The following is a 25,016-nucleotide window of genomic DNA, read 5'->3' as shown; positions in this document are numbered from 1 at the left end:
TACTCTTCTCATGGGAGCCAAAATATTGCTACAGAAAGACAATGTTAATTAGGCTAATTATATCATTAAGTAATTTTTGTTTTATATTATTATTAAGGTGGCAAATAAGCAAATTGTTGTTTTGCCTCCAGGTCTGACTTGATCAACCAGATCTATTCTCAAAAGATGTTCCTACCATAACTACATTTTTTCCAGACATAATATATCTAGGGCTACATTATCTGATGTGTACTTCTTTCAGACAGGAGAGTGTAAATTGAAAGAGATCTGGTTACTTTTTCAAGCAGTTTACGAGACTATGTAGGTGATTCCTTATTGACCTATTTAATATATTATTTTGCTCTTATTTTGCCCCTTAAGCTTTACAATTGTGATCATCTTGTCATTTATTCACAGTATAAGCCTTAATATAATGTTTCACACACACATATACCTCACTGTCACACCCTGGCATTTTTCACTATTATATGCCACATCAAATACTGGTTTATAATTTCAATATACACACTTCTATTACCACTGCTGCAATTTGTAGCTGGTCACAGCCACCACATTGAAAATTTGCTTCCAATATTCCATCTTTCTTTTCTAAAATGGTTGCCTTGGCATTTGTTACTCTTATTAGGTTGACACACCCAGTCTTTTGGTTTGATTGTTTATTGTTGTTATTATCATTATCATTAAGGCAGTGAGCTGGTAGAATCATTAGAGCACTGGATGAAATGCTTAGTGGTATTTCGCCTGTCACTACATTCCGAGTTCAAATTCCACCAAGGTCAACTTTACCTTTCATCCTTTCAGAGTCAATAAAATAAGCACCAGTTTAACACGTGTTGATGTAATTGACTCATCCCTCTCCTCCAAAATTGCTACCCTTGTGGCAAAATTTGAAACCATCATTATTATTATTTTAGGCGTCAAGCTGACAGATAAAATTCTTAGTGACATTTTGTTTGTCTTTTAAGTTCTAAGTTCAGATTCTATTGGGGTCGATAAATTAAGTACCAGTTTCGTACTGAGGTCGATCTAATCGACTGCCCCCCCTCCCCTAAAATGTTGGGCTTTGTGCTTAGAGTAGAAAAGATTATTAAGACAGCAATCTGACAGAATCGTTAGCACACCTGGCAAAAGCAGAATTTTATCCGTCTTCACTTTCTGAGTTCAAATTCCACTGAGGTCGACTTTGCCTTTAATTCTCTCAGGATGAATGAAATAAGTACCAGTTGATTACTGGAGTTGATGTTATTAATTAGGACTCTCCCCTAAACTTGTAAGCCTTGTACCAAAATTTGAAAGCAATGTAAAGGTAGCGAGCTGGCAGACCGTTAACACACCGGACAAAATGCATGGTGGTATTTTGTCCATTTTTATGTTCCGAGTTCAAATTCTGCCATGGTTGACTTTGCCTTTCATCCTTTTGGGGGTTGATGAAATAAGTACCAGTTGAAAACGGGGTTGATATAATCCACTATCCCCTCCCCCAAAATGTCTGACTTTGTGCCTCTGTTAGTAAGGATTATTGTTAACCAAGTAATTAACCGTCTGTAACTGTTATACTCTTCGTATGTCTTCCATCTTTTCGTGTTCGATAAAATAAGTACCAATTGAACACTGGGGTCGATGTAATCGATTTACTCTCTTCCCCGAACTTGATGGCCTTCTGCCAAAATTTGAAACCAATATTATTTCTTTTTACAGCAACCGAGAAAATCTTTTTGGACACTATATAAGTGTATAGGGGAAGGATGTTTCTCTGTGGTGTGGGTACAAATTTACTCGATCTGAAACAAAGTACCGAAAAGTGTGTATGTGTATATAGCGAGCTACAACGTCTGTAACCTTTGTTGCTACCTAATAATGAGACCGCTAAAAAAAATCGTATACACTTTGGCAAATGTGTTGATGTACACACACGTGTGTTTTGTGTAAGCAATATCTGATATTTTTTTTTAAAGCAGTTTGTGTGAAGATGTGTGAAGATCTATGAAGTTGGGATATGCCAAATTCTTTCTCTTTTTTATTACAGAAATCCATTTGCATAAAACGAATGAATGCAGAATTTTGCAAACGAAGGGAGGATAGCTTTGCTAGAAATAACAGCAAAATCGTCCTCAAAATATATACAATTGTGTTTTTAAATAGTAACATATGCTGTAATGTAATCTTAGACAAACTGTCTGAAAAATATGACAAAATTTATGTATAGGGTGCATACAACTGACCTTCGGACATTTTGGATATATTTTTATTCTTTCTTTACTCAGTAATCATGGCCAGCTGGAATATAGAGGATACAGTGTCATGTCTGAAATCAAAAAGAAGAAAAAATTTGGAAAACTATTAAAATAACGAAATTCTTCACTAAAGTTAAACCGTGTGACGAACCTCTTCCCTTTCTTACATGTTAAAAACAACAGAACGAGGGCTATCTGGTCGTTTGACTTGATAGAAGTAATAAAGAAAACACATCTATATTCCTACATACACGTAAACTGAGGGGATAGTCACAGATGGAATACCTTTGATCATACGCCTGTTCAATCAGCTCACTGTGCACTAGACAGGTTCCCCATCATCAAGTCTCCGTAGAACTCCAAATCCAATATTTACTATTCCTCACGGGGCGGAGGTAAAGGATACGTACACCACCCGTTTTCGGCGTATTAAAAACTCTAACCCTAACCACCGGGTGTACGTATTCTTCACGTCACCCATTTATTAAACTTAAAGCATGCTTTGATGCTATTCCCATAACTGGAAGTGTAGACGGCATCACCTTCCTTTCATTCTTGGTTTTTACCCTCTAATATTTTGTCTCCTCTCGATTGTCTTCAAATATTATGGATCCCCAATCAAAACAGTCTTGTGATCCTGCACAAAACTCGATACACACATCAGCATTGAGTTTCTTGACTCGTGGGGCATCCAGGCGAACTGCCCAGAGTGTCCCTATCTTGTACTGTTCCTAGATTCAAATTCCGCCGGCACCAACTTATCTTTTCATTCCTTACAAAAGATGAACGACTCCATACTTTCTGTACTAATTTTTCTGACATTGTTCTGCCTTTCATCCTTCCGGGTTCGATAAAATAAGTATCACTGGGGTCGATGTAATCGACTAGCCTCCTCTTTCAAAAATTCTGGCCTTGTGCCTATAGTAGACAAGACTTATTATTTATTTAAAATGATAATTGAATTAATCTTGTAGCCAACTAACAATATTTTGTTAATATTTTAGTAAATGATGTAGTGGTGTGTGTCATAGCGAGGTTCCTTATTTACAAAACATTCAATAACTACTAAACTATTATCTACTTTAGATGACAATCCTCTATATTATTGATATTTTATTTTTGAACCACAATGCCATCATTCCAAGTCCTCGATACCCTATGCCTAAAAGTAAGACAGTGGCAGGAATGTTTTTGCGTATACATCTTGACAAACACCGCCAATGTGTTTATAGCCCTATCAATACATTACAGCTTTGGGGAAAATGTTTTGCAACATTTCCTCCTCTTGCTCTTAACGTTCTTAATTCCAATGCCGCCGAGGTTGATTTTGCGTTTCATCCTTTCGTGGTCATTAACATAAAGTACCAGTCAAGTATTGTGGTCGATGTAATCAAGTAACTCCTTCCCTAGAAATTGCTGGCCTTGAGCTAAAATTAGAAAGAATTATTGTTTTCATTTATTTGATCGGTTATAATTCTCCCGCCAAAATATCTCTCATAAGGGCGATAGTATTTAGTTACACCCCTTTCATCTTTCCAGTCAAATATTCGCTTAAGACAGACTTGTTATGATACTGCCAACATTTGACTTTGTGCCAATCTCAGAAATCTATTATTAGAAATAATTCATACAGCGGCAATTATATAACTTTACCGGCTCAGATCGTCACTGGCTTCCACATATTCTGTTTCACTATTATTAAAAATAGATTTCCGCATTACATTATCGGTTCTGTGTTCGAATTCTGCTGGTTTAGCCATTCTCTTACTTTATACTCTGGGCTTAAATCCGTTAATAGACCGATATCACTTGAAACGATTATAACCTCTGTTCCTACCTCTGAAAATATCTGATCTTGTCTTAGTATGTTAAATTGTTACTGTTAGTTGAGACCAATTTCCTGTGATATGGATTCCATGCGAGCTGAGAAACAGAGCCAGTTGACTGAAGATTAACAAAAACATTTAGTTTCGATATTTCTCTTGATTCCTTGTTCCAAAGACTTTATCCGTGCGGGAGTGTGTGTGTGCTAGTAACAGTGACAAATTTGGTTGCAGTCTTGAATCAACGATCCTTCTCTCGGAAAGCTAAATGAAGCTAAATGAATGTTGGGATTAGCTGTCATATCTCCCCCTCCTATTTTTAAAAGTTAATAGGATCTTGTTTGAGAAGGTGTTGGACATTTTGTTTTTTTTATATCTTATTCAGAGGTGAAGATAGGTATCCCCAACTGGAGAGCTATACCGAATATTTGCAGGAATATGAACTCCACTAAAGGTGCCAAACGTATCAGGTGGTGGTGTTAAACCGTTGACGGGTCAGGTTACCACCCAAGAAGGCCAAGGTAAAACTTGAAGCCAGAATGTAGATCCAGGAGAAACACTGCAAGGCATTTTATTCGACCTTGTTTCCAACGCTCTAACTGCCAGTTCGCTACTCTAATTTTTTTTTCCTTTTACCTTTTACTTGTTTCAGTCATTAGACTGCACCACCTCAAATTTTAGCTGAATGAATTGACCCCAATACTTATTTAAAAAAAAAAACATGGTGCTTATTCTACTGGTCTCTCTTTTGCCGAACCGCTAAGTTATGGTGACACAAACACCGGTTGTAAAGCGGGATGGGTGGGGTAACCAAACATACACACACAAAACGGGCTTTTTTCAGTTTCCGTTTACCAAATTCACTCACAAGGCTTTGGTCGGTCCGGGGCTACAGTAGAAGACACTTGTCCAAGGTGCCACACAGTGGGACTGAATCTCAAAACCATGTGGTCGGGAAGCAAACTTCTTACCACACAGCTACGCCTATACAAAATAAACAGTAAGGTCATAGCTGGATCCCTTATGGCTGACCTGGTACTAAACAATAAGTTATGCAAGAATGCCCAAGACATGACACTTATTTTTCTTATTTCCATCGAGAAAGACCAAACTGTTGCCAATACTAACTTTAGCTGACAGTATGTATGTGTATACACACACTCACTATATGTATGAGAGTATGTATAGAAGGACAGGTCGACACTTCTGCCGAATATGTTTTATTACGAAATTATTCAAGTCATTAAGTGTGTCACTCATCTGTAGTAATATTTTGCTGAATAAAATCATGCCGCAACAAAACACCCTCTCTCTCTCTCTCTCTCTCTCTCTCTCTCTCTCTCTCCTCTCTCTCTGTGCGCGCGCGCTGGAAGCTATTATAACATTCAGGTGTTTCATTCTTCTGATTTAATTATTTTGAAAGAGGAATTAGTTTCAAATAAAATAATCTCTACTACAAGTAAGGTTTGGAGAAGATTTGGCGGCTAACTCTAGCAAAGTGGAATGGCCATGTAAAGGGGTTCCCTCTCTAGTATGTGTAGTGGTAGTATTTAGTATTGATACCAGCAGTAGTAGTTGCAGCTTTATTTCGTCTTATGTTAACGAACAGCTTCCACGTTTCGTTGGAAATATGTCGAAATATGGTGTTAATTCTACGTAGCTCCCTCTCTCCCTCTACGGGCGCTTGGTCCACAACGTAGTACCACATCGCTATGTCGTTTCCTGAGATCTGGCTCATTTCTCTCTACTATTTGGCTATCAATACACACATTCCTCATCTCTTCTAACTGTCGGAAAATGGGTGAAGCAATGATTAAACTGCATATATTTATCCATTCAGTAGCAGTGTAGCCTTTTCATGCAAGGCTAAACTTAGCCCTTGTTCCACATCTCAGGAGGTTCACATTGCTTACACAGACCAGCCAGAGTACTAGCGCAGCACCCTTACTTCTTGTAGCTGTCCGCATTCTGGGTCAAGAGTTAAGAGGCCTTGAGACGAGTGTCTATGACTATTCCAGACTACATAGTTACCTAAAACAATTAGCGAGAGAATAGTACATGCTACAAAACCATACAACTTTGCGACTGACAGCTGCTTGTACAGTTCTCTCTCTCTCTCTCTCTCTCTCTCTCTCTCTCTCTCTCTCTCTCTCTCTCTCTCTCTCTCTCTCTCTCTCTCTCTCTCTCTCTTCTCTCTCTCTCTCTCTCTCTCTCTCTCTCTCTCTCAGAAAACACCTAGATGAAGACCATCTAAAGTAAAATCAATATCTCTCCAGAAAGTTTAATAATGATTTGTCTATATTTCGATGTACCCACGAAAGATTTACAAATTCGTATAAACAATTGTTGAACAGTTTGTAGCCACAGCTTTACTTTTTATTTCTCCTTTTTTCTCGTTTACATTTACCTGGTTAATTCTAGTTCTTTGTAAATCTGCTTCATATTTTTTACTAGTTTTAATCATTAAAGTGGATCACCACCTTCAACTATGGTCGATTAAAAAATTGATCATCTCGACTCCTTGTAGTTTTTCTGTCTGGTATTTATCCGTCACTATTTGTCGAATGACTAAAGTATTGTCTAAAGTTGAGGGACAGTTTTACTCGGTACACACGCACTTCTGCAGTTTCCGTCTGTCAAAATATTGATCAGCTCAAAACTATGGTTAAAGTACTTGCCAAAAGTACCACTCAGAGGAATCGAACAGGGAACCTTGTGGTTTTTTAACCACACTATTATACTTGTTAGTTTGTATTAATTTCCTTTAATCCATCTCTTGTCTGTTGTTGTCTTGTTTCCGCACTTCCCGTTCATTTACCAACTGACATTTCTATATTACTTAGCTGAAACCCTGTCTCTCACCCCCCCCCACTCTATCTGTCTGTCTACCAGTTAACTAAGTCTGTGATCCTGTTTCAATTCTTTACTGTAAACATTTCGCATCACTAAAACCGTTAGTCTGGACTACATTTAGAGGGACTTCGGAAATGGTTGGAGGAGTTAGGGGAGGAGTTCTTCTCAGACCTGAGATGTGATCTGAAACTTTTCAACATAATACAGTGTGCTTGATTCCATTAATTGTTCCACTTGAGACACATTCAGGAATTAAATTCCAGAGGGGTGATGTTCTGGAATGGAAGGACCGGATGTCGTGGTTCGTGTCGGACTTGAGGTGGAGTGTGAAGAGAAGATTTGAATGAGTAAGGAATGTCTACATGGAGGGTGACATGACAGCAAAGACCATTATAGTAGTAATAGAAATAATACAGAGAGGAAACTGCTTGTGAGTGACTTCATGACAATCTAGTAGCCCTTGTCTCAATACTATCAAGGATGTGTATCGCAGCAACAAACACGGTCCCAAATATAAAGGCAGTTCGTCATCGTGGATCACGCGGGGTCTTTGTATAGATGTTAGTACTAGATAGATATTTTGTTTCCGAAGAAGGCTTGTCTTTGAGATAAAATCTTTGCTATGTTAAGGATGTGTATTGGTCAACGGAGATCTTCGATGATAGTGAGACCTAAGTATTTTAAAGCGATCATGAGGGTTTTAATTGCGTATTCATGTTTAAGAAGAGTGGGGAGCGATGATTTGAGTTCGGAGTTTATGAAGAGACAAGATTGTCATGACACCATATTGGCTGATGTTTGTAAACTCTGTTTATGGCGACAGTGCAGATATCATGTATGTGTATGAACATATTGGTTGGATACGGAAGGCTTGGAGAGTAATGAAAAGTGGGCGTTGTTGAATAGACAAGTAGGTCGTCGATGTATAGGAGGAAAATTATGGGGGACACGACTAAACGTAGGGCGCTTTAGAGTCGATATAGTACGTAGATCAAAGAGAGAGAGAGAGAGAGATTAACATACATCACGAGTAAGTCCCTGATCCAAGAGATGATGGGGTAGGGAGCTCATAAGCGAGAAGTTTTGACAAGAGGTTCACGTGCTAGATTTGCTTTATGTCGACGGAAATGATACAGCTTTAAACACATTTTTCGAGGGTTCGAGCAGGGTTGTTTCACACACACACGTGTGTGCGTGTGTTGATTTGTATAAATATATGCATGTGTGTGTGTATGTATACGTAGGACACAACGATGACGTCATGGTTGTTATGGCATGATGTCACTTTTTGCGGCTTCTCTATACACACTCAATCCTCTCTTTCTCTCTCACTTTCTTTCATTCGGGTGGAGTCAGTGTTAGGGTGGTCCATGTATATATTGAAGGGAGTCACTTTTTTTTTTTATCTAGGACTACATTGTCGGGTCTGATCTTTAAAATGGTAGTATGTGATTTGGCTGATATTTCTTGCAAATTGGTCGACCTTGTGGAGTTTCCCTCTTTGGCGTTATTGTAGTTTCTTTGTATGTACATACACACACACACACACACACACACACATATACATAGCTAAATAAATGGGAACGAGGCACTCATTGTTGTTTTTAACGTTCTTTACTCGCGCACATGTCCAGCTATCGAGGGAACCTCTACATGGTTACTGGATATGCTTGGAAGAGCAATCAGTTTTCTCACAAACAACATGCTGCTGTCTTAAAAAGGACGAATTGTATAATGTAGTCCTAGTCATACACTTCGCTCTGTCTTTAAATAAGAAGGGAAGGTCACAGCTGGAAAGCCTCTGGCCATTGATCAACTCGATCACAACTGAACAAGAAATAAACAATATTCTCCAGTAAAAAAAAAGGTTTGACCTGTCTAAAGTTAAGCAAGTACGTATTATTAAATACATAACAGCAAATAGCAGAACAGTATCTCCAATGTGTCTATAAAGACCACTGGATATATGTGTATTTGTGCACTTTCGAAACCTCTTATCATCTCTGATAATATAAACAAAAGGTTATTGTTATTAAAATGCACCCAATATACGCGAAATTAGGTGGGGCACATTTAATGCTGTAGTATAGATATATTGTACACTGAAGTATATAGACTGGTGAGTTACGGCTGGAACGTCTTTAACCATTCAGCTCGTTCAAGGCTGACCTTTGATCTTGACAGTAACACAGATGAACATGTGTGGGAGTTCGGTGTTTGTGTGTGTTGGAGTAGAATATCAGTGTGTGTGCGTATATGTATATATATATATATATTATATATATATATATATATATATATATATATATATATATTTCCTGTGTCCTTAATATATAGTCGTTAGCGAGTGTGTGTGTATGAAGTGTGTATATATCTGCGTAAAGTGTTGGAATCTGTGAATATATTCGTTGGTGGGTTGTATGTGTGTGGAATGTGTTTATATATTTGTATGTGGTGTGGGGGGGCGAAAACTAGGCGTCTGTATATGTTGGCGTTCGTTAATAGTGTATATAGTTGTGTATATTGTACAACTCGCAAACGAATAAATACTCTAAATCCTACACTTTGTAGGAGTCTGTATATATTTGTTGTTGAAGTGTATAATGGAGATATGCTATTAAATACCATGATACTTAATCCATTTCGGATATTAGCCTCTTGTGACCATGCTGGGGCACCACCATGATTAATAATTAAATACACTTTAATATAACAAAATGTATTTGTAATGGTCTTTATGACTCTACCACGATGTAATTTAAGACCAGATTATTCGGCATAGTACCCTGTGGTACATAAGATGTGATCGATGACACCCTACATAACTACTAAGTGCCGTAGGTACATATAGATGTGATCGGTGACACCCTACATAGCTAGTAGTACCCTGGGCTCATATAGATGTGATCAATTCCATTGTAAGTAGCTGCTGGTACCCCTGGTTTCATATACATGTAATCAATGACACTACTTAGATACTGGTGCCCTGGGGTACATGTTACTACTAAACTACGTAACTCGTATTCTGCAATCTATAGAAAGATGTTACGAAAGTTCCCTGCTAGTTTCTGTATATAAATGAGGTCGTTTTTACCTTCATTCCTTTCCCAATAGCATCAAATAATGTGAGTGAAAGAATCCTGTCCCTTCTCTTTGTCTCTCATTTCTCAATAACAATATTTTATTCTGGTGTGTGTGTGTGTCAGCATTGAAGTGTTATGTTTGTCTACCAGACAATTAAAGGCACTCTAGCCATGGCCATCTCATTTTTTTCATACATAGTTTATCTCAGACTATATATATTCCTCTTAAAACAGTAGGTTTTGATTTGAGAGCTATCTTAGCTGTTATTTCTTGCATATCAAGTGTCCATATAGAGACTCCCCAATTGGTTTGTAGTGTGTCAAGTAGAAGACATTAAGTATTGTCATAAGACTGTCAACTCACTAGTCATTTCCTATTATAGATACTAAACAACTAAAAATAAACCATCTTTGCTAACTTATACTCAACCTCTTTTCTCTCTCTCTCCCCCCTCCTTCCTTCCCTCACTTAATTCCTCTCTTTCTCTTTCAGTCTTTTCTATCTTTCTATTTTCTTTGTTTCTCTGTCTACCATCTGCTCCCCCTTAATTCTATGATTCTGCAATAAAACTACTAATCACCTTTGTCTTTTATTAACATTAATCCAGGATTTAAAGTCAATCCTAACTCCAACTATATATCTATGATAGGATATACATGTCACATTTGGCTTGTCTGTTGTTAAGTGTGTTGCATGACTATGGACCACAACAATGGCCATGCACCAAGTAACCTGTCCAGCCCATGCCAAAATGATGTTATAAACTGGTGTTTGGAACACAGATTAACAGGAAATTTTGATGGAAAGTTTTAACTTAGATAATTTTAAAATGCAAATTTTGTATCATACATTTAGGGCAATCATGAATAAGCAGGTGTGAAAAGGGTTAACGCTTTTGATAACACCCTACTCTGGGTTCCATTATACAAAATCTGTTATCCTACATTTTTTACTTGTTTCAGTCATTAGACTGCAGCCAGGATAGGGCACTGCCTTGAAGAATTTTTAGTCCAATGAATCAGCCCCAGTACTTAATTTTTGTTAAGGCCGGTACTTATTCTATTAGTCACTTTTGCCAAACCACTGAGTTACAGGGATGTAAACACCAACATGGTTGTCAATTGGTAGTGAGAGACAGACAAAAAGATACACACACATGACAGCTTCTTTCAGTTTCCATCTTCCAAGTCCACTCACAGGGCTTTGGTCAGCCCAAGGCTAAAGTAGAAGACACTTGCCCAAGGTTCCATGCAGTGGGACTGAACTCAGAACCATGTGGTTGGGAAGCTTCTTATCAAGTTTCTTATCATGCGGCTATGCCTGTGCCTATATAATCAAAAACAAACTAAAATTTAAAAGGAAATGACTTATAATTTTCTGATCGAAACAGCAGCTTAATAAAGTTATTTTACTCTATCAAATTCTTGATTATTTTCAAAATTAATTAAAATACATAAACCAAAACAATTAGTTACCTGGTTTAAAAGGTTGTTTTATTTATTAGATAACTTTAATAATAAGTATTTCAGTTTTCTCTCTCGTATTTATACAGTCTTATCATCATCATAGCATTTACTTTTCCATATTTGCATGAGTCAAATAAGGTTTATTGAGGCAACTTTTCTACAACTGGATGCCCTTCCTGTCACCAACCCTCACCTGTTTCCAAGTAAGGTAAATTTTTTTCCATACCCAAATGTTTTCACAGAATATTGGAAAATGGATGATACTTCTTGGATAACAATGACACTCATTTACAACTTTTACACAATGTCAGTTCAAGGAAACACAAACACACACATCAATACACAACAGGCTTATTTCAGTTCCTGTCTACCAAAGTTATAGTAGAAGACACTTGCCTAGGGTGCCATGCAGTGAAACTGAACCCAAAACCATGTAGTTCAGAAGTAAGTTTCTTAACCACAATCATAACTATGTTTTATACTGAATGAAATTACAGTTATTGTAGAAATACAAATTATAATTTATAATCTTGTTAACATTAATGAATATTTAGTGAAATATTACCTATAAATCGCACTATATTTGCCAGATCAATGAGAAGGCCTCAACCGGCTAGAAACAACTACCAAATTTTTCTTAAATCACTCACTACAGCCTTACAAAAAGGAAGTATACATTGGATAATGTGTTTCTAGATCATTATAATTGAATAAGAAAACATGATGGTCACAGGTGATATATAGATCCTGTTTCCTAGTAATATCTTGATTTTAATTCTTTTATGCTGGAATTTTTTTCTTTTTACAGCACTTTCCTTGTAATGTTCGATACTTGTTGAATGTGTGGTGAGGCAAAGGACTGTCACTAGGTGGCATGGGACCAGGCTGGGAGGTATGACAAAACAAAGGACAACAGTGTAAAATGTAGTAAGATGAAGGACCATGATGGGTAGCACAGTCTATTCTGAAAAGATAGAAACTTTAAATAAGAACTAATACAAAGTAGAGGGTGCTGTCTAGTGTTACTTACATTGGATAATCTCTCTAGTATTTCTTCCATCAACATTTTATCATGGTGCCACAATAAAATGCACTCTAAAATGGTTGATGTGAGGAAGGACATCCAGCTGTAGAAAATGTACTAGTAATGGAATATACAAGTGAGATGTGAATCTCACAAACCTTATTGAAGGTTACTTCTTTTAGGAGGGGGATAGAAACAGTTTTTAGTCTTTGTTACCCCTACTGCCTTATGCCACTGGTACAGAACACACCCATTTCACACATAAAAAACTTATACAATACAAAAGTTGGTTAATAGTTTCTGATAATGTGTATTCAGTGATCTGCCAGACCAGTGGCAGCATGGGAACAAAGATGGTTGTGGTATTAGCAGCAGTTAGCTGTGGTGGTTAGGGTGCAAACACAGTTGACTGTATAAACATGGTTTTAAACACTGCTGCTACTGCTATTACTGTAGAATAACAACTATTCTATTTACACTACACACCATGCTTAGCAGTGGAGAGGATATCAAACTGTTCATAATTTTGTTGCAATAAAACCAATCCCATCATGCAAATGGTCTTTAGTTAACTCCATGCTAGAGCAATACATTCAAAGCTGAATATGTGTGAATATGCAGGCATTTGCTGGGGGAGGCAGCTCTAATTAATTAAATCAACAAGTTGACGGAGACTACCCTATTTTGCTTGTAGCCTGTTACAGTTGGCTGATGGTTGGTGTACTAGATAGAATCTCACCAGAATTTTAGTAAAGATTCATAAACAACATTTTTGAAAGCAATTGCATAATTGTGGGCTTTTAAATGCCAAATTATTGTTGTTGGGGTTTCTGAGTTCTTGATGTCAGAGTTATTGTTGTTTGGTCTAGCAGACCCCTATAATCAAAGCCATTCCAGTTTTGAATTTTTTTTTCCCCCCTTTTGTAGTGTATTTGAACTTCATTATTCAATCTGTCCTTTCTTATTTAAAATACACAGACATGCTGGTGTGGCTGTGAAGTAAGAAGTTTGCTTCTCAGCCACGTTGTTCTGAGCTCACACATGCTGCATGGCACCTTGGGCAAGTCACTTCTACTATAGCTACAGGCCAACCAAAGCCTTGTGCGTGAATTTGGAAAATTAAAACTGAAGGAAACCCATTTTATATTTATGTATATGTGTATGAGTGTACGATACTGTTTGTCATGACACTGTGTGATAGTCATAAATGAGTGTTACCATTATGTAAGTGGGATCCTTCATACGCAATATTTTGTGAAAACATGTCTCATCATGGGGAAATATTACTTTACTTGGACACAAGTGAGAGTTAATTACAGGAAAGGTATTTGGCCATAGAATATCTGCCACAACAAAATCTGTCCAGCCCAGCAAGCATGCAAAAGTGGATGTTAAAAATGACGATGACAGTGTGCAGGGAAAGTTTACTGTGCTATTTCTGAATTCATTCTCCTGCATGATACCTTAGGGAAGTACCTTGTGAATGAAAGGTGATGGACATCAACTGTATTGAAGCCTGTCTGAGTGACTTCTTATTTTGGACTAGTATGTTTTATCTGTCACCCAATTTAACACACCTCATGTCCCCTGCCAATCTTTAGCAGAATTCACTCAATTATAAGTATTCAGAGCAAGTTTGCTATCTGAGGATAGCTTCTACCTCTTCTCTCACTAAACTATAAACAAAAGATTTACAAAAATGAAAAGAATTATGTGATTTCACAGGGAGGCTTGGCTTCCATTTCAATCAGGTGACTATGTAGGTTTAAGTAGCTTCATTGAATTGTGATGGGAAAGCATAAAATACTATGTAAAAGCTTAGATGTAAAACAGCTGCACAAAATACAAAAATCTACCTCAAGTTCTAATTCAGAGTTTAAATTTTTTTTTTCCAATAATTTTCTAGATTTTATATGTTCAAATGTTTAATGTTGTGAACATTTTTTAAAAATCATACTCACATACACACATTATGTGTTTGGTTTTTTTTCTATACTTGCATGGGTTAGAGGAGTATATTATTATATGAGCCTCTTTCAGTTTTTGTCTGCCAAATCCATTCATTTCTGTGTGTGTATGTGTATGTGTGTCTCTGGCAGAATTGATTCATTAGCAAAACTCTACTCTGAATTAATTTAATGGATTAATGTGATCTATGATGTAACATTTGTGTGTGTGTGCGTGTGCAGGTTTGATATATTTGTCTCACATGTTTAGTAAAGTGACTGATGTAAGAACTCTTTAAATAAAATGTTGAATCCTCTGTGTGGAGCTACCAGGTTGATGTACTTAAAAGATACTTTGCATTAAGTGAAAAGAGATGATAACCAGTCATTCTGCTATCAACCAGCCAACCATTTGGTTGTATTTATCTCTTCTAATCATGTCAGCTTACAGGAAACAAGCATTTGGAATAGTGCGGATATTCCAGGTGGTGATGGTACTGGAGATGATGATGATAATGATGGTGGTTATGATAATCATACTGTTGATAATAGTAGTGGTGGAGATGATATTGGTACTGATGATGATGATAGAGATAGGCGTAGTTTCATATGTGATATCTCTTATTTAAGTCTTCATTAGTGTAATAACCAACTCTGCTGATTGTGTATTTCTAATTAAAATTATATTATTGCGCTTCACTGTGTATATATGTCTGTGTGTGCATTGTTGTTGTTTTAATGTCCACTTTTCTATGTTTGCAAGGCTCAGACAGAACTCATTGAATCATGCTTTTCTACAGCCAGATGGCCCTTCCTGTTGCCAACTCTTACCCTGTTTACAAATAAATTACTATTCCCCATGATCAAGCATGTTTTTCAGAATATTAGACACTGCTTGAATGACGATGATACCTGTTTACAACTATCACACAATGTCAAGACAAGGAAACAAGATAAACACTGTGTTTGTGTTTGCATGCAATAGAGAAAGAAATTCTATATAGACACGTATTCAATGAAACCTGCATAAAAATAGCTGTTCCCCATACATGTGTGATAAGAAGTCTTCCAGACCACACAGTTCCAGATTCACTCCCATTGTGTTGCACCTTGGGCAAATTTCTTCTCTTATAGCCTCGAGCCAACCAAAGCCTTGTGAGTTGATTTGATAGACGGAAACTGAAAGAAACCCAATGTGTGTGTGTTTGCCCCCTATCACTGCTTGACAGCCAGTATTGGTGTGTTTGCTTCCTTGTAACTTAGCAGTTCAGTAAAAGAAACTGATAGAATAAGTACCAAGCTTAAAAAGAAAATAGATACTGGGTTGATTAGTTCAACTAAAATTTCTCAAGACAGTGCTCCAGTATGGCTGCAGCCTAACGATTGAAACAAGTAAAAAAAATTATTATATATTCACTGGACGTTCTTAGATTGTAGGAGAGATTTGGGAATCTGGATTCAGGTATTATATTTCATGTTCACTTGTGACCAAACATTTGTCTTCTTTAAGTGAAGTATCATTATTAGTCTAACTTTAGAAATTAAACTCTTTTAAATTCAAAGTCGTTATATTTAATTGAAATGTTATTAGCTAACATAACCACCACTACTATATCATATAGAAAGTCTTATTTATGCCATTCCATACATATGAATACATCAAGATATATATCTCTAGATGCCATTTCTGTTATGGAGGCAGAAGTATTTGTTAATAGAGGGAATGATATTACAGCTCGGTGGCAAGAATCAGTATTATGCCAGTTTATAATTGCCGTGTAGTATTTAGTTACAGCTCTGTACAGTCTCAGTTCAAACCCTGCCAGGGTTGATGAAGTACCAGTTATGTACTGGGATCAGTCTAATTGATTGTATGTACTCTCCCTCAAAAAATTCTGGCTTTGTATCAAAGTTAGAAATCATTAAAAATTTTTTTATGAATTTTCCCCCTTTACTGAGTAAACAGAAGACTAGAGATAGTATGTATGTGTGAGAAAGGGACTAGGAGCTGATGTAAGGAATAGAAATCATTGGTTGAGTTCTTACTGACTCACTTTCAATTAATGATTTTTGTCTGGCCACAGAATAGACTTGGTAAGAAGAATGGAGTACTGGGATTATGTACTTTAATCTAACTACTTTGGTACCTACCTCACTCTTCGGAGTTCAAATGGACGTCAGATTGACTTAGGTTTTCTTCCTCCTTGGATTTTTTTTTTCTGCTGGTTTCAATTAGTGTACTGTGGCCATGCTGGGCGGGGCACCACCTTGTAGAGGACAGTCAGTTATTTTCATTAGTCTGATTCCTATTTCAACGACGTCAAAAGTCAGAAAGACAGAATGGACCTGTACGAGAATTGAGCTCAGAACATAAAGAGATGTTACTGAATTACTACAAGATATTTTCGCATGTTCTATCCTTTCTTTCATCATCTGAAATCAATAGAATAAAGGATACAACTGAGGAGAAGGTGGGAAGGCCAGCTTCACTGTCTTGTCTACAGAACGACATGATGCTAGGGTGATAAGGTAAGATTAAATTTTGTGGTCATGAGGTTTGTATCCCAACACACTAACCACATGTCCTTTGTACCTTACTTGAGATATACTACAGTTTGGTGTTTGTCCCCTAGGGAGCTTATTACAGAGAGATATTGGTACCTGGAAGAATGAAAAGCAAAGTCAGCCTGGGTGTGATTTGAACTCGGGATATAGAAGTACATAACTAAAGATCATAAGGCTATTTTTTTTTATGCTCTATTGATCCTTCTGCCTTCCCCTGTTCTTGCAATAAAATAAAATCTGTCAGTCAGTCATTGACATAAGGTTTTCTCTTTTACCAGTGTGCAAAAGTGGACAGGAGATATAAAAGTTTGAGTACTTGAGTACTATTCAGCTGATAGCGAGGACTTTCAGTTAAAAGTACACCACCATCACCACCACCATGTGTATGTTTCTCTCTCTCTCTCTCTCTGCTTCTAGTTTATGTTTATATCTTATGACTGTTTGTATGGCTGTATTGAGGGGTGTGTCTGTTTATCTAAGATGTGTTTGTTTATTGGTGCGGCTGTCTAGCAGTCTATGGGTGTGTCTGTTCATGGTTGTGAGACATTATACCCCACCCCACACTACCACTATCTCAGAAAGAGAGAGAGAGAAAAATAAACTAAACTCTACTTTACAAACAGTTGCCTTCTCTCACTTGTAGCTCTATGCGCTTTTAAATATTCCATAATATCTTACCATTTACACTTACAGACCACATTTTGAGTATTTAATGTTCCATGGCAGGATATGAATTAGCTGCTATTTCTAACAGACTGAGCAACCACATACAGGTTCCCTTGTTTGGTTAGTGTCTTTTAAAGTTACATAGTCCAGATTAATATTCTGATTAAGTTTATTTTTAGCATTTGATGCCTCACAAAGAGAGAATTGGCAGATATTTCCATAAACAACACATGACTAGAGCTATTGTTCTAAAATATGGGCCTCAGTCAACACTGGTCCTTCCATTCAGTGCCACTAAATACCTTATCTTCCACTCTCTGCAACAAGTAATGACCTGCTAAAAAGTTCAGGTGACACCTGCAAGGGAATACTTCTCCCAAGTCTGGGACTGCTGCTGCTGCTACTTATACACATCATAGAGTGTATCCAGAGGAAGACCACTTCACTAATTGGCATGTTGTCTCTTCCCTTTATCTTTTTCTACTGTTTCTACAAATAGCCTCTGCTTCTCAGAGTCAGTCTCATGCCCTTTCCACCTGATGCTCTCTGACTTCACTGCTGGTGTCAACATAGAACTCTTTTAAGCAAAATGTTAATGGTATTCTTCACACCAGTTTTGAAGAGCCTGCAAAGGCACTCAATTCTTTTTCAGATCTAGCTAATAAAAAGAAAAACATATATATTCTGGAACTAATCAAGAATTTTTACAACAAATGTGAGGTATCATCTTCAGTTACCAATCCTTGGTCCCAGCCTCACATTTTTATAGGGCATTATAGGTTGGTGTTTAAGGTAAAACCCCCTTCACAAAACATATTTTTTATATCAGACTTTTCTGTTCAGCCACAGTAGGACTCTACTTAGTTGTTGGGTTATTAGATGCAAGCATGGATATGTGGTTTAAAAGTTTGTTTCCCAACCATAAGGTTTTGGATTCAGTCCCACTGCTTGGCATCTTGGGTGGATGTTCTCCTACAGCCCTGAGCCAACCAAAGTCTCATAAGTGGATTTGTAGGCAGAAACTGAAAGCTTATGTATATCTCTCTTATGATCTCTTATGATAATCTCTTATGATAAAAGTCTTATGATAAAAGGTAGATTTTCTCTGCCTCTCACATAGTTTGTTTTTAATACAATTGTACAATATAGAATTTCTTCAATTGGAATTTACCTATGATTTTTCGAAGTGGATTCCATTGGGTCATGGTATATAAAGTTTTTTCAATTTGACCCCCAATTAAGCAAAAATTCGAGAAAACTAAATATTTTACAATTTGCCTCTCTAATTTCAACTGCTTCACTCCTTCTATTACCACACTTTCTCCTACTTTCTCTTTGCAAGTGTACCGTCAACCACTACTCAAAAAAAATACACAGGAAACAGAAACAAATAAATACATAATGATTTACTCCTCACACAATTTCTTCAATTGGAATTTACCTATGATTTTTCAAAGTACATTCCATTCTATATTTTATAAATTAAAATTGGTTTTTAATTTACTTTCTGTTGCTAAGTTTTGGTAGTATTAATTTGCGAGCGTACTTCACTTGTCAATTGTTGAAAGAAAGAAATTGTAAGCTAAGAAGGTGTGTGTGTGTGTGTGCGCGTAGGAAGTGAAGGATAAAAATATAGCAAGAAGTGGTCAGATGTACTTATATACATACATCCATACATACATACATGTGTGTGTGTATGTATGTGTATTCATGTGTGTGTTATCTCTCTCTATATAAAGCTGAAGTTGTCTGTGTGCGCCAGGTTTGGTAACCTTCAACTAACACTATCTCCTCCGAGACCCTGCGGCACAAGTTGACCAAAATTGAGAGTATGATAGAAGGGTTGCTCTTCCTTCCGTAGAAGATAAAATTCAAATCGGACCATGTTAACACCAAAAATTATTTACATCAAAAAGGTGCTTTTTTCTATGAAAATCCCTATTTTTTACGATTTTTTCACTGCTGTGTCGCCACTTTTCGGTGTATTTCAACCAGAAAAATGTTCACTTGAAGAGAATAACAAGCTACATAATGCAAAATTTTTACTTTTCAAAAATTCCAATTCCAGCAGGTCGAAACAAACCCGAGCAACGCCAGGCGATACTGCTAGTGTATATATACATATTTGTGTGTGTGTGTGTCATTACAATATAGTTATAAATGATGCCTGGCCATGAGGAAACATTACCTTATTCATAAACAGGTGAAGGTTGGTTATAGGAAGGACATCTCTCTATATAAAATCTGCCTCATCAAATTCAGCTTTTCCATGCAAGTATGGAAAAGTGGACATTGATTGGTGATAATGATATATATATATATATATATATATATATATAACATACATAAATACATGCACATACACATGCTTACCAACATCTTTGATTTCTTAGTGCCAATAGACAATAATGTTGCTCCCTTTAAACCAGTGCTTCTCAACCAGGATCTATATAAGATTTTGTTGTTGAAATTTATTTTCATTAAATTGCTTATACTTCAGTAGTGCACAAAATATTTTAACAATTTCTTTATACAATTCCTAATGATATTTAATTATTAAAATATATGACTTTCTAAACATCAAATGGTTAACAGGGTCCATCCAAGTAAGATAGGAATCAAAATGGTCCATAGCTAAAAAAAAAGGTTGAGAAATACTGCATTAAACAGACAAACTGAGATTAACTTTTCTAGCTTCAGAAAACCCTGCAAAAAAAAATGGATATAAGCAGACAACTTTGGAATCTCCTGCAACTTTTCTGGATGGTCTCTTTAAGTTGGTGAATGCTGTTATAATCCTTGCCTTCAGTTCCTCTTTGATGTTACAAGGAGTTTTGTTGGGCTCTTGCTTAACTGCATCTCACACATAATAATCAAGTAAGTTGCAGTCTGGAGAGTTAGGTGACCAGATGTTTGGGGTGATGTGGTCACAGACACTGTTCGATAGCCATGACTGTGTTGTCATGCTTGTGTGCCATGGTGCAGAGTCCTGTTGCCAGACATAGCGTCTTCCAGCAGCCACCCTCTTGACCCAGGCACGATGTAGACTTCCATATTGAGTGTGAGGCCATGTGGTAAGATAAATGGCAGCATAATGTCGCCATCACTAGTGATCACTCCAAACACCATAATGTTGACTGGATGTTTGATTTTTATCATTCTCAGTACATGTCCTCAGATTCATGCCCAAACACTCTGAAATGTTTGTTTCCAGCTTGAATGCCAAGCAGTGAATTGTGTCATGGTGCTTGTTTTCTCACAGATGGTGCCCAACTGACCCTACTACACTGTGTTGATAAAATCAAAAACAAACAATGTGCATGCATGAAATTAAGAATATATAATGGTGACAATTTACCCATTGCATCCTGTATGTATGTGTGTATATCATCATCACCATTGTTTAACATCTGTTTTTCATGCTGGCATGGGTTGGATGGTTTGATTGGAGACTGGCTAGCCAGGAGGCTGCACCAGGCTCCAATCTGATCTGGCAAGGTTTCTACAGCTGGATGCCCTTCCTAATGCCAACCACTCCAAGAGTGTAGTGGACGCTTTTTACGTACCACCGGCATGGGAGCCAGTCAGGCAGCACTGGCATCAGCCACATTTGGATGGTGCTTTTTACATGCCACTAGCAAAGTAGCCAGTTGGGGCAAGCAGGGTTGGGGGGACTGCTATTGACCACATTCGGATGGTGCTTTTTACATGCCTCTGGCACAGGGAGTCAGTCAGGTGGCACTGGCAACGACCCACACATGAATGATGCTTATTGCTATTTTTGATTTTGACTTTTGATTTTACTTGACTCAGTAGGTCTCCTGAAGCATGGCATGTCGCCCAACAATTCAAAGGTACTTTTTAAATGGGCTGGTTATGCGACACTGGTAAAATCTACAGCTGTGATCTCACTTTACTTGCCCAGTCTTCTCAATCATAGCCTAGTTCCAGAGGTCTCGGTCTCTTGTCATCACCTCTGTGAGGCCCAACATTCAAAGGTCATGCTTCACCACCTCACCCCATGTGTTCCTGAGTCTCTCTCTTCTACAGCTTCCTTCCACTGTTAGAGAGTGACACTTCTTCACACAGCTCTCCTCAACCATATGCAGCACGACTTGCGTACCACATCCAATGCTTCTTATGTCCAACATTTCTCTCGGGGTGATTACACACTCTTGTGTGTGCACACTGACATTACATATCCAGCGGATCATACTAGCTTCATTTCTTTCAAGCCTACGTATATCCTCAACAGTTATGGCCCATGTTTCACTGCCGTGTAGCATGGCAGTACGCACACATGCATCATAGTCTATCTTTCACTCTGAGTGAGAGGCCCTTTGTCACCAGTTGAGGTAAGAGCTTTCTGAACTTTGCCCAGACTATTCTTATTCTAGTGGCAATGCTCTCCAAGCATCCACCCCCACTACAGACTTGGTCACCTAGGTAGTGGAAGCTATCAACTACTTTTAGTTTCTCCCCCTGAGATGTGATGGAATCTGTTTCCTAAGCATCTTCAGTGTTTATTATCCCTATATATATAGAGTGTGCAAGAGGCAACACTGCTTTGAGACTTCGTGTTGAGCTGCCTATGAACAGTCGCCATTCTGCAGAATCATGCTTGAGTTCAATAGCAGTAAATAAACCAATCACATCTTTACAATAACGCAGACCATTAATATTTTCATAGTAAATTTCAAATTCTTCATGGTGTTTCCAGTACCCAGATGTCTTGCAGTCTTCCCCCAGTAGATTCCATTCTTTCAACCTTAATGAAAGAAGTTCATCTCCTGACTTAGTAAGACCCAGATCTCTGATTAAATCATCTAGCTCACTCTGATTTGGAAAGTGAGGCTCTGAAGTCATTCTTGGTATGAAAGTTTCCTCTATTTCTTGGCTGCTGCTACTTTTTGACTCTTCAGATGAAATATTTTCTGGTTGTAGTGGTACTTGTAAACTGTCATCATGTGGGACAGGTACTCTAGATGATGGTATGTTTGGATACTGAAGAGCTTGTCTTCCTTTCACTTTTCTGTACTTTGGCACGTTGATCATACAAAAGTAAGTCATTGGTTCTTTGGCTCCCTCCATACCCTTGGAATGGCAAAAGGCATTGACCTTCCTGTACCTCTTAACCATCCTTCTAGAGTAGATCGACAGTTTCCACATATCACATGTGGGGCAGTGGTTTGTCCTGGTCACCCATGGGCATTATGAAATAGAGCCTGTACGTATCCACAATTTGGCACCTTTCACGTTCTTATGCAATACCTGCTTTTTTCCAATATAATAACCACACACATAGCAAAATGTATCTGGAGAATTTTACATACTCTAGTAGCCATCCTGAAAGTAGTAGAACTTAGTAATTGGTCTGAAAAAGAAAATTAGACATACGTTTAGTAGCTGAACATTATAACAATATCGAATATATAATAACATTGAAAGTCGACATTTTTTTAACTGTTGATGATACACAAAAAATAGTTTCATTTTTGGAATCAGCAAGAAAAATGGAGTGATAAGCAATAAAAAAAATACAATAAATTTTTTTTTTTTTTTGAAAATTGTTATGTTGTGTTATTTGCAGTTTTTACAATTTTACAATATTGAAATAATCTAGTACTTTCATGCATTACACATTGATCAGATTTATGTAGTGACAGTTGTGTTCCACAACTAACAAGAGTGTGTGTGTGTACACATATATATACATGTCTCTTTGCTTGTTTCTGTTAAAGGTTGCTATCAAGATCATTGACAAGACGCAACTGGATGAGGCCAATCTTAGGAAAGTTCACCGGGAAGTTCAGATAATGAAACTTCTGAAACACCCACACATTGTTCGCCTGTATCAGGTAAGTTCTCTCTTTCTCTCCTTTCCTTTTTTCTCTCCATCTCCATCGCACCTCCAACACACACACACATGTATACTTAACATAATTCTTAATCAAAATCAACATGACACAGCGTGTGATATGGCTGTACCTTTTGAATTAAATATACAGTCCATCTGACTGGCTTTTACAGTCTCTTCAGTTTTTGTCTTCCTATATTCACTCACATGGCATTAAGTTGACCTGAAACCACAGAAAATGATATACATCTTACAAACCTCCCTCTATATATGACACCAATTATTAACACATGCTCCTGTATATTACACTCACATGTCATATGCTCTCTCTCTTACTCTCTCACTTCTATATATTACACATATATTTCACAAGCTTCCTCTTCTTTATATTGCTCCACATTTCACAATTTCTCTCTTCTAATATACCCACTTTCCTTACATGAAAAAATATAACAAAACTGGCACTGCATCAATTACGAAAACAAGGATTACAGTTCATCCAGTCAACAAAACAGTGTGCTTGTGAAAGTAACATGCAAGTTGCTGAGCACTCCATAGACATGTGTACCCTTCGTGTACTTCTCAGGGGGATTCAGCACGACATAGAATGTAAATAGGTTGGCCCTTTGAATTACAGGTACAACTCATTTTTGTCAGCTGAGTGAACTTGAGCAACAGGAAATAAAGCATCTTGCTCAAGGATGCAACACACCACTGGGAATCAAACTCACAACTTTACAATTGTGAGCCAAGTACCCTAACCACAATGCCATGCACCTTCACACCCTACATGATATATAGACAGATAGACTGACAGGCAGACATGCTCTTTTGTGAAGAATAACTTCACTGGTGACAGGTTCCTTGTGGCTCTCATATTAATGGTTCACTAGATTTTATGATTTCAAGTGTGACAAATCAACATCTATGTAAAGTGCAACCACGTAACCTGGAGTACTATCAAACTCAAAACCATGTAGTTTTACAGTCAAACTCACTACCCAGCAAGTCAAATATCTGTCCATATTTCATTAGCTTCCTCTCTCTATTTAACACTATCCATCTATTATATATAATTCTTTAATCAATCTTAATTTAATCCTCCACAGTATTTCTGTTGAAGACATTTTTAAGTTCATTTGACAGTTTCCTTATTTGCTTATTCACATCAATCCTTTCTTTGTTTCTCCTCTACATACATACATACATACATACATACATACATACACACACACACACACACACACACACACACACACACACACACATACATGTGCACACATATACACAAACCTACATACATTCAATTAATATGCACTCCCATCTATTTGTGCACAAGTACATGCACATCTGCATACATACTTACTTGCATCAACTCCAGTGATGACCTAAATTACAGATTCTTTGATGACTGCACATCCCAATCCTTGATATACAACTTCATTTACGAACAGGACACATAAGTGTTTAGTCAAAGAGATGAGATATTACTCTATAA

General features: G+C 37.3%; 1 protein-coding gene across 1 annotated transcript in view; it reads left to right on the top strand.

Annotated features, from left to right (window-relative positions):
• Positions 1–25,016, top strand: part of LOC115212055 (serine/threonine-protein kinase SIK1-like) — a 67,249-nt gene that overhangs the window by 18,605 nt on the left and 23,628 nt on the right. Inside the window, exon 2 of the mRNA XM_029780863.2 lies at positions 23,403–23,519. Within this exon, the coding sequence (XP_029636723.1) occupies positions 23,403–23,519 (117 nt within the window). The remainder of the gene's footprint in view (positions 1–23,402; positions 23,520–25,016) is intronic.

This window comes from Octopus sinensis, linkage group LG5 (genome assembly GCF_006345805.1).
Source record: "Octopus sinensis linkage group LG5, ASM634580v1, whole genome shotgun sequence".
Classification (NCBI taxonomy): Eukaryota; Metazoa; Mollusca; class Cephalopoda; order Octopoda; family Octopodidae; genus Octopus; species Octopus sinensis.
Note: the sequence above shows the minus strand (reverse complement) of the source record. Positions and strands in the feature narration are given on the sequence as shown.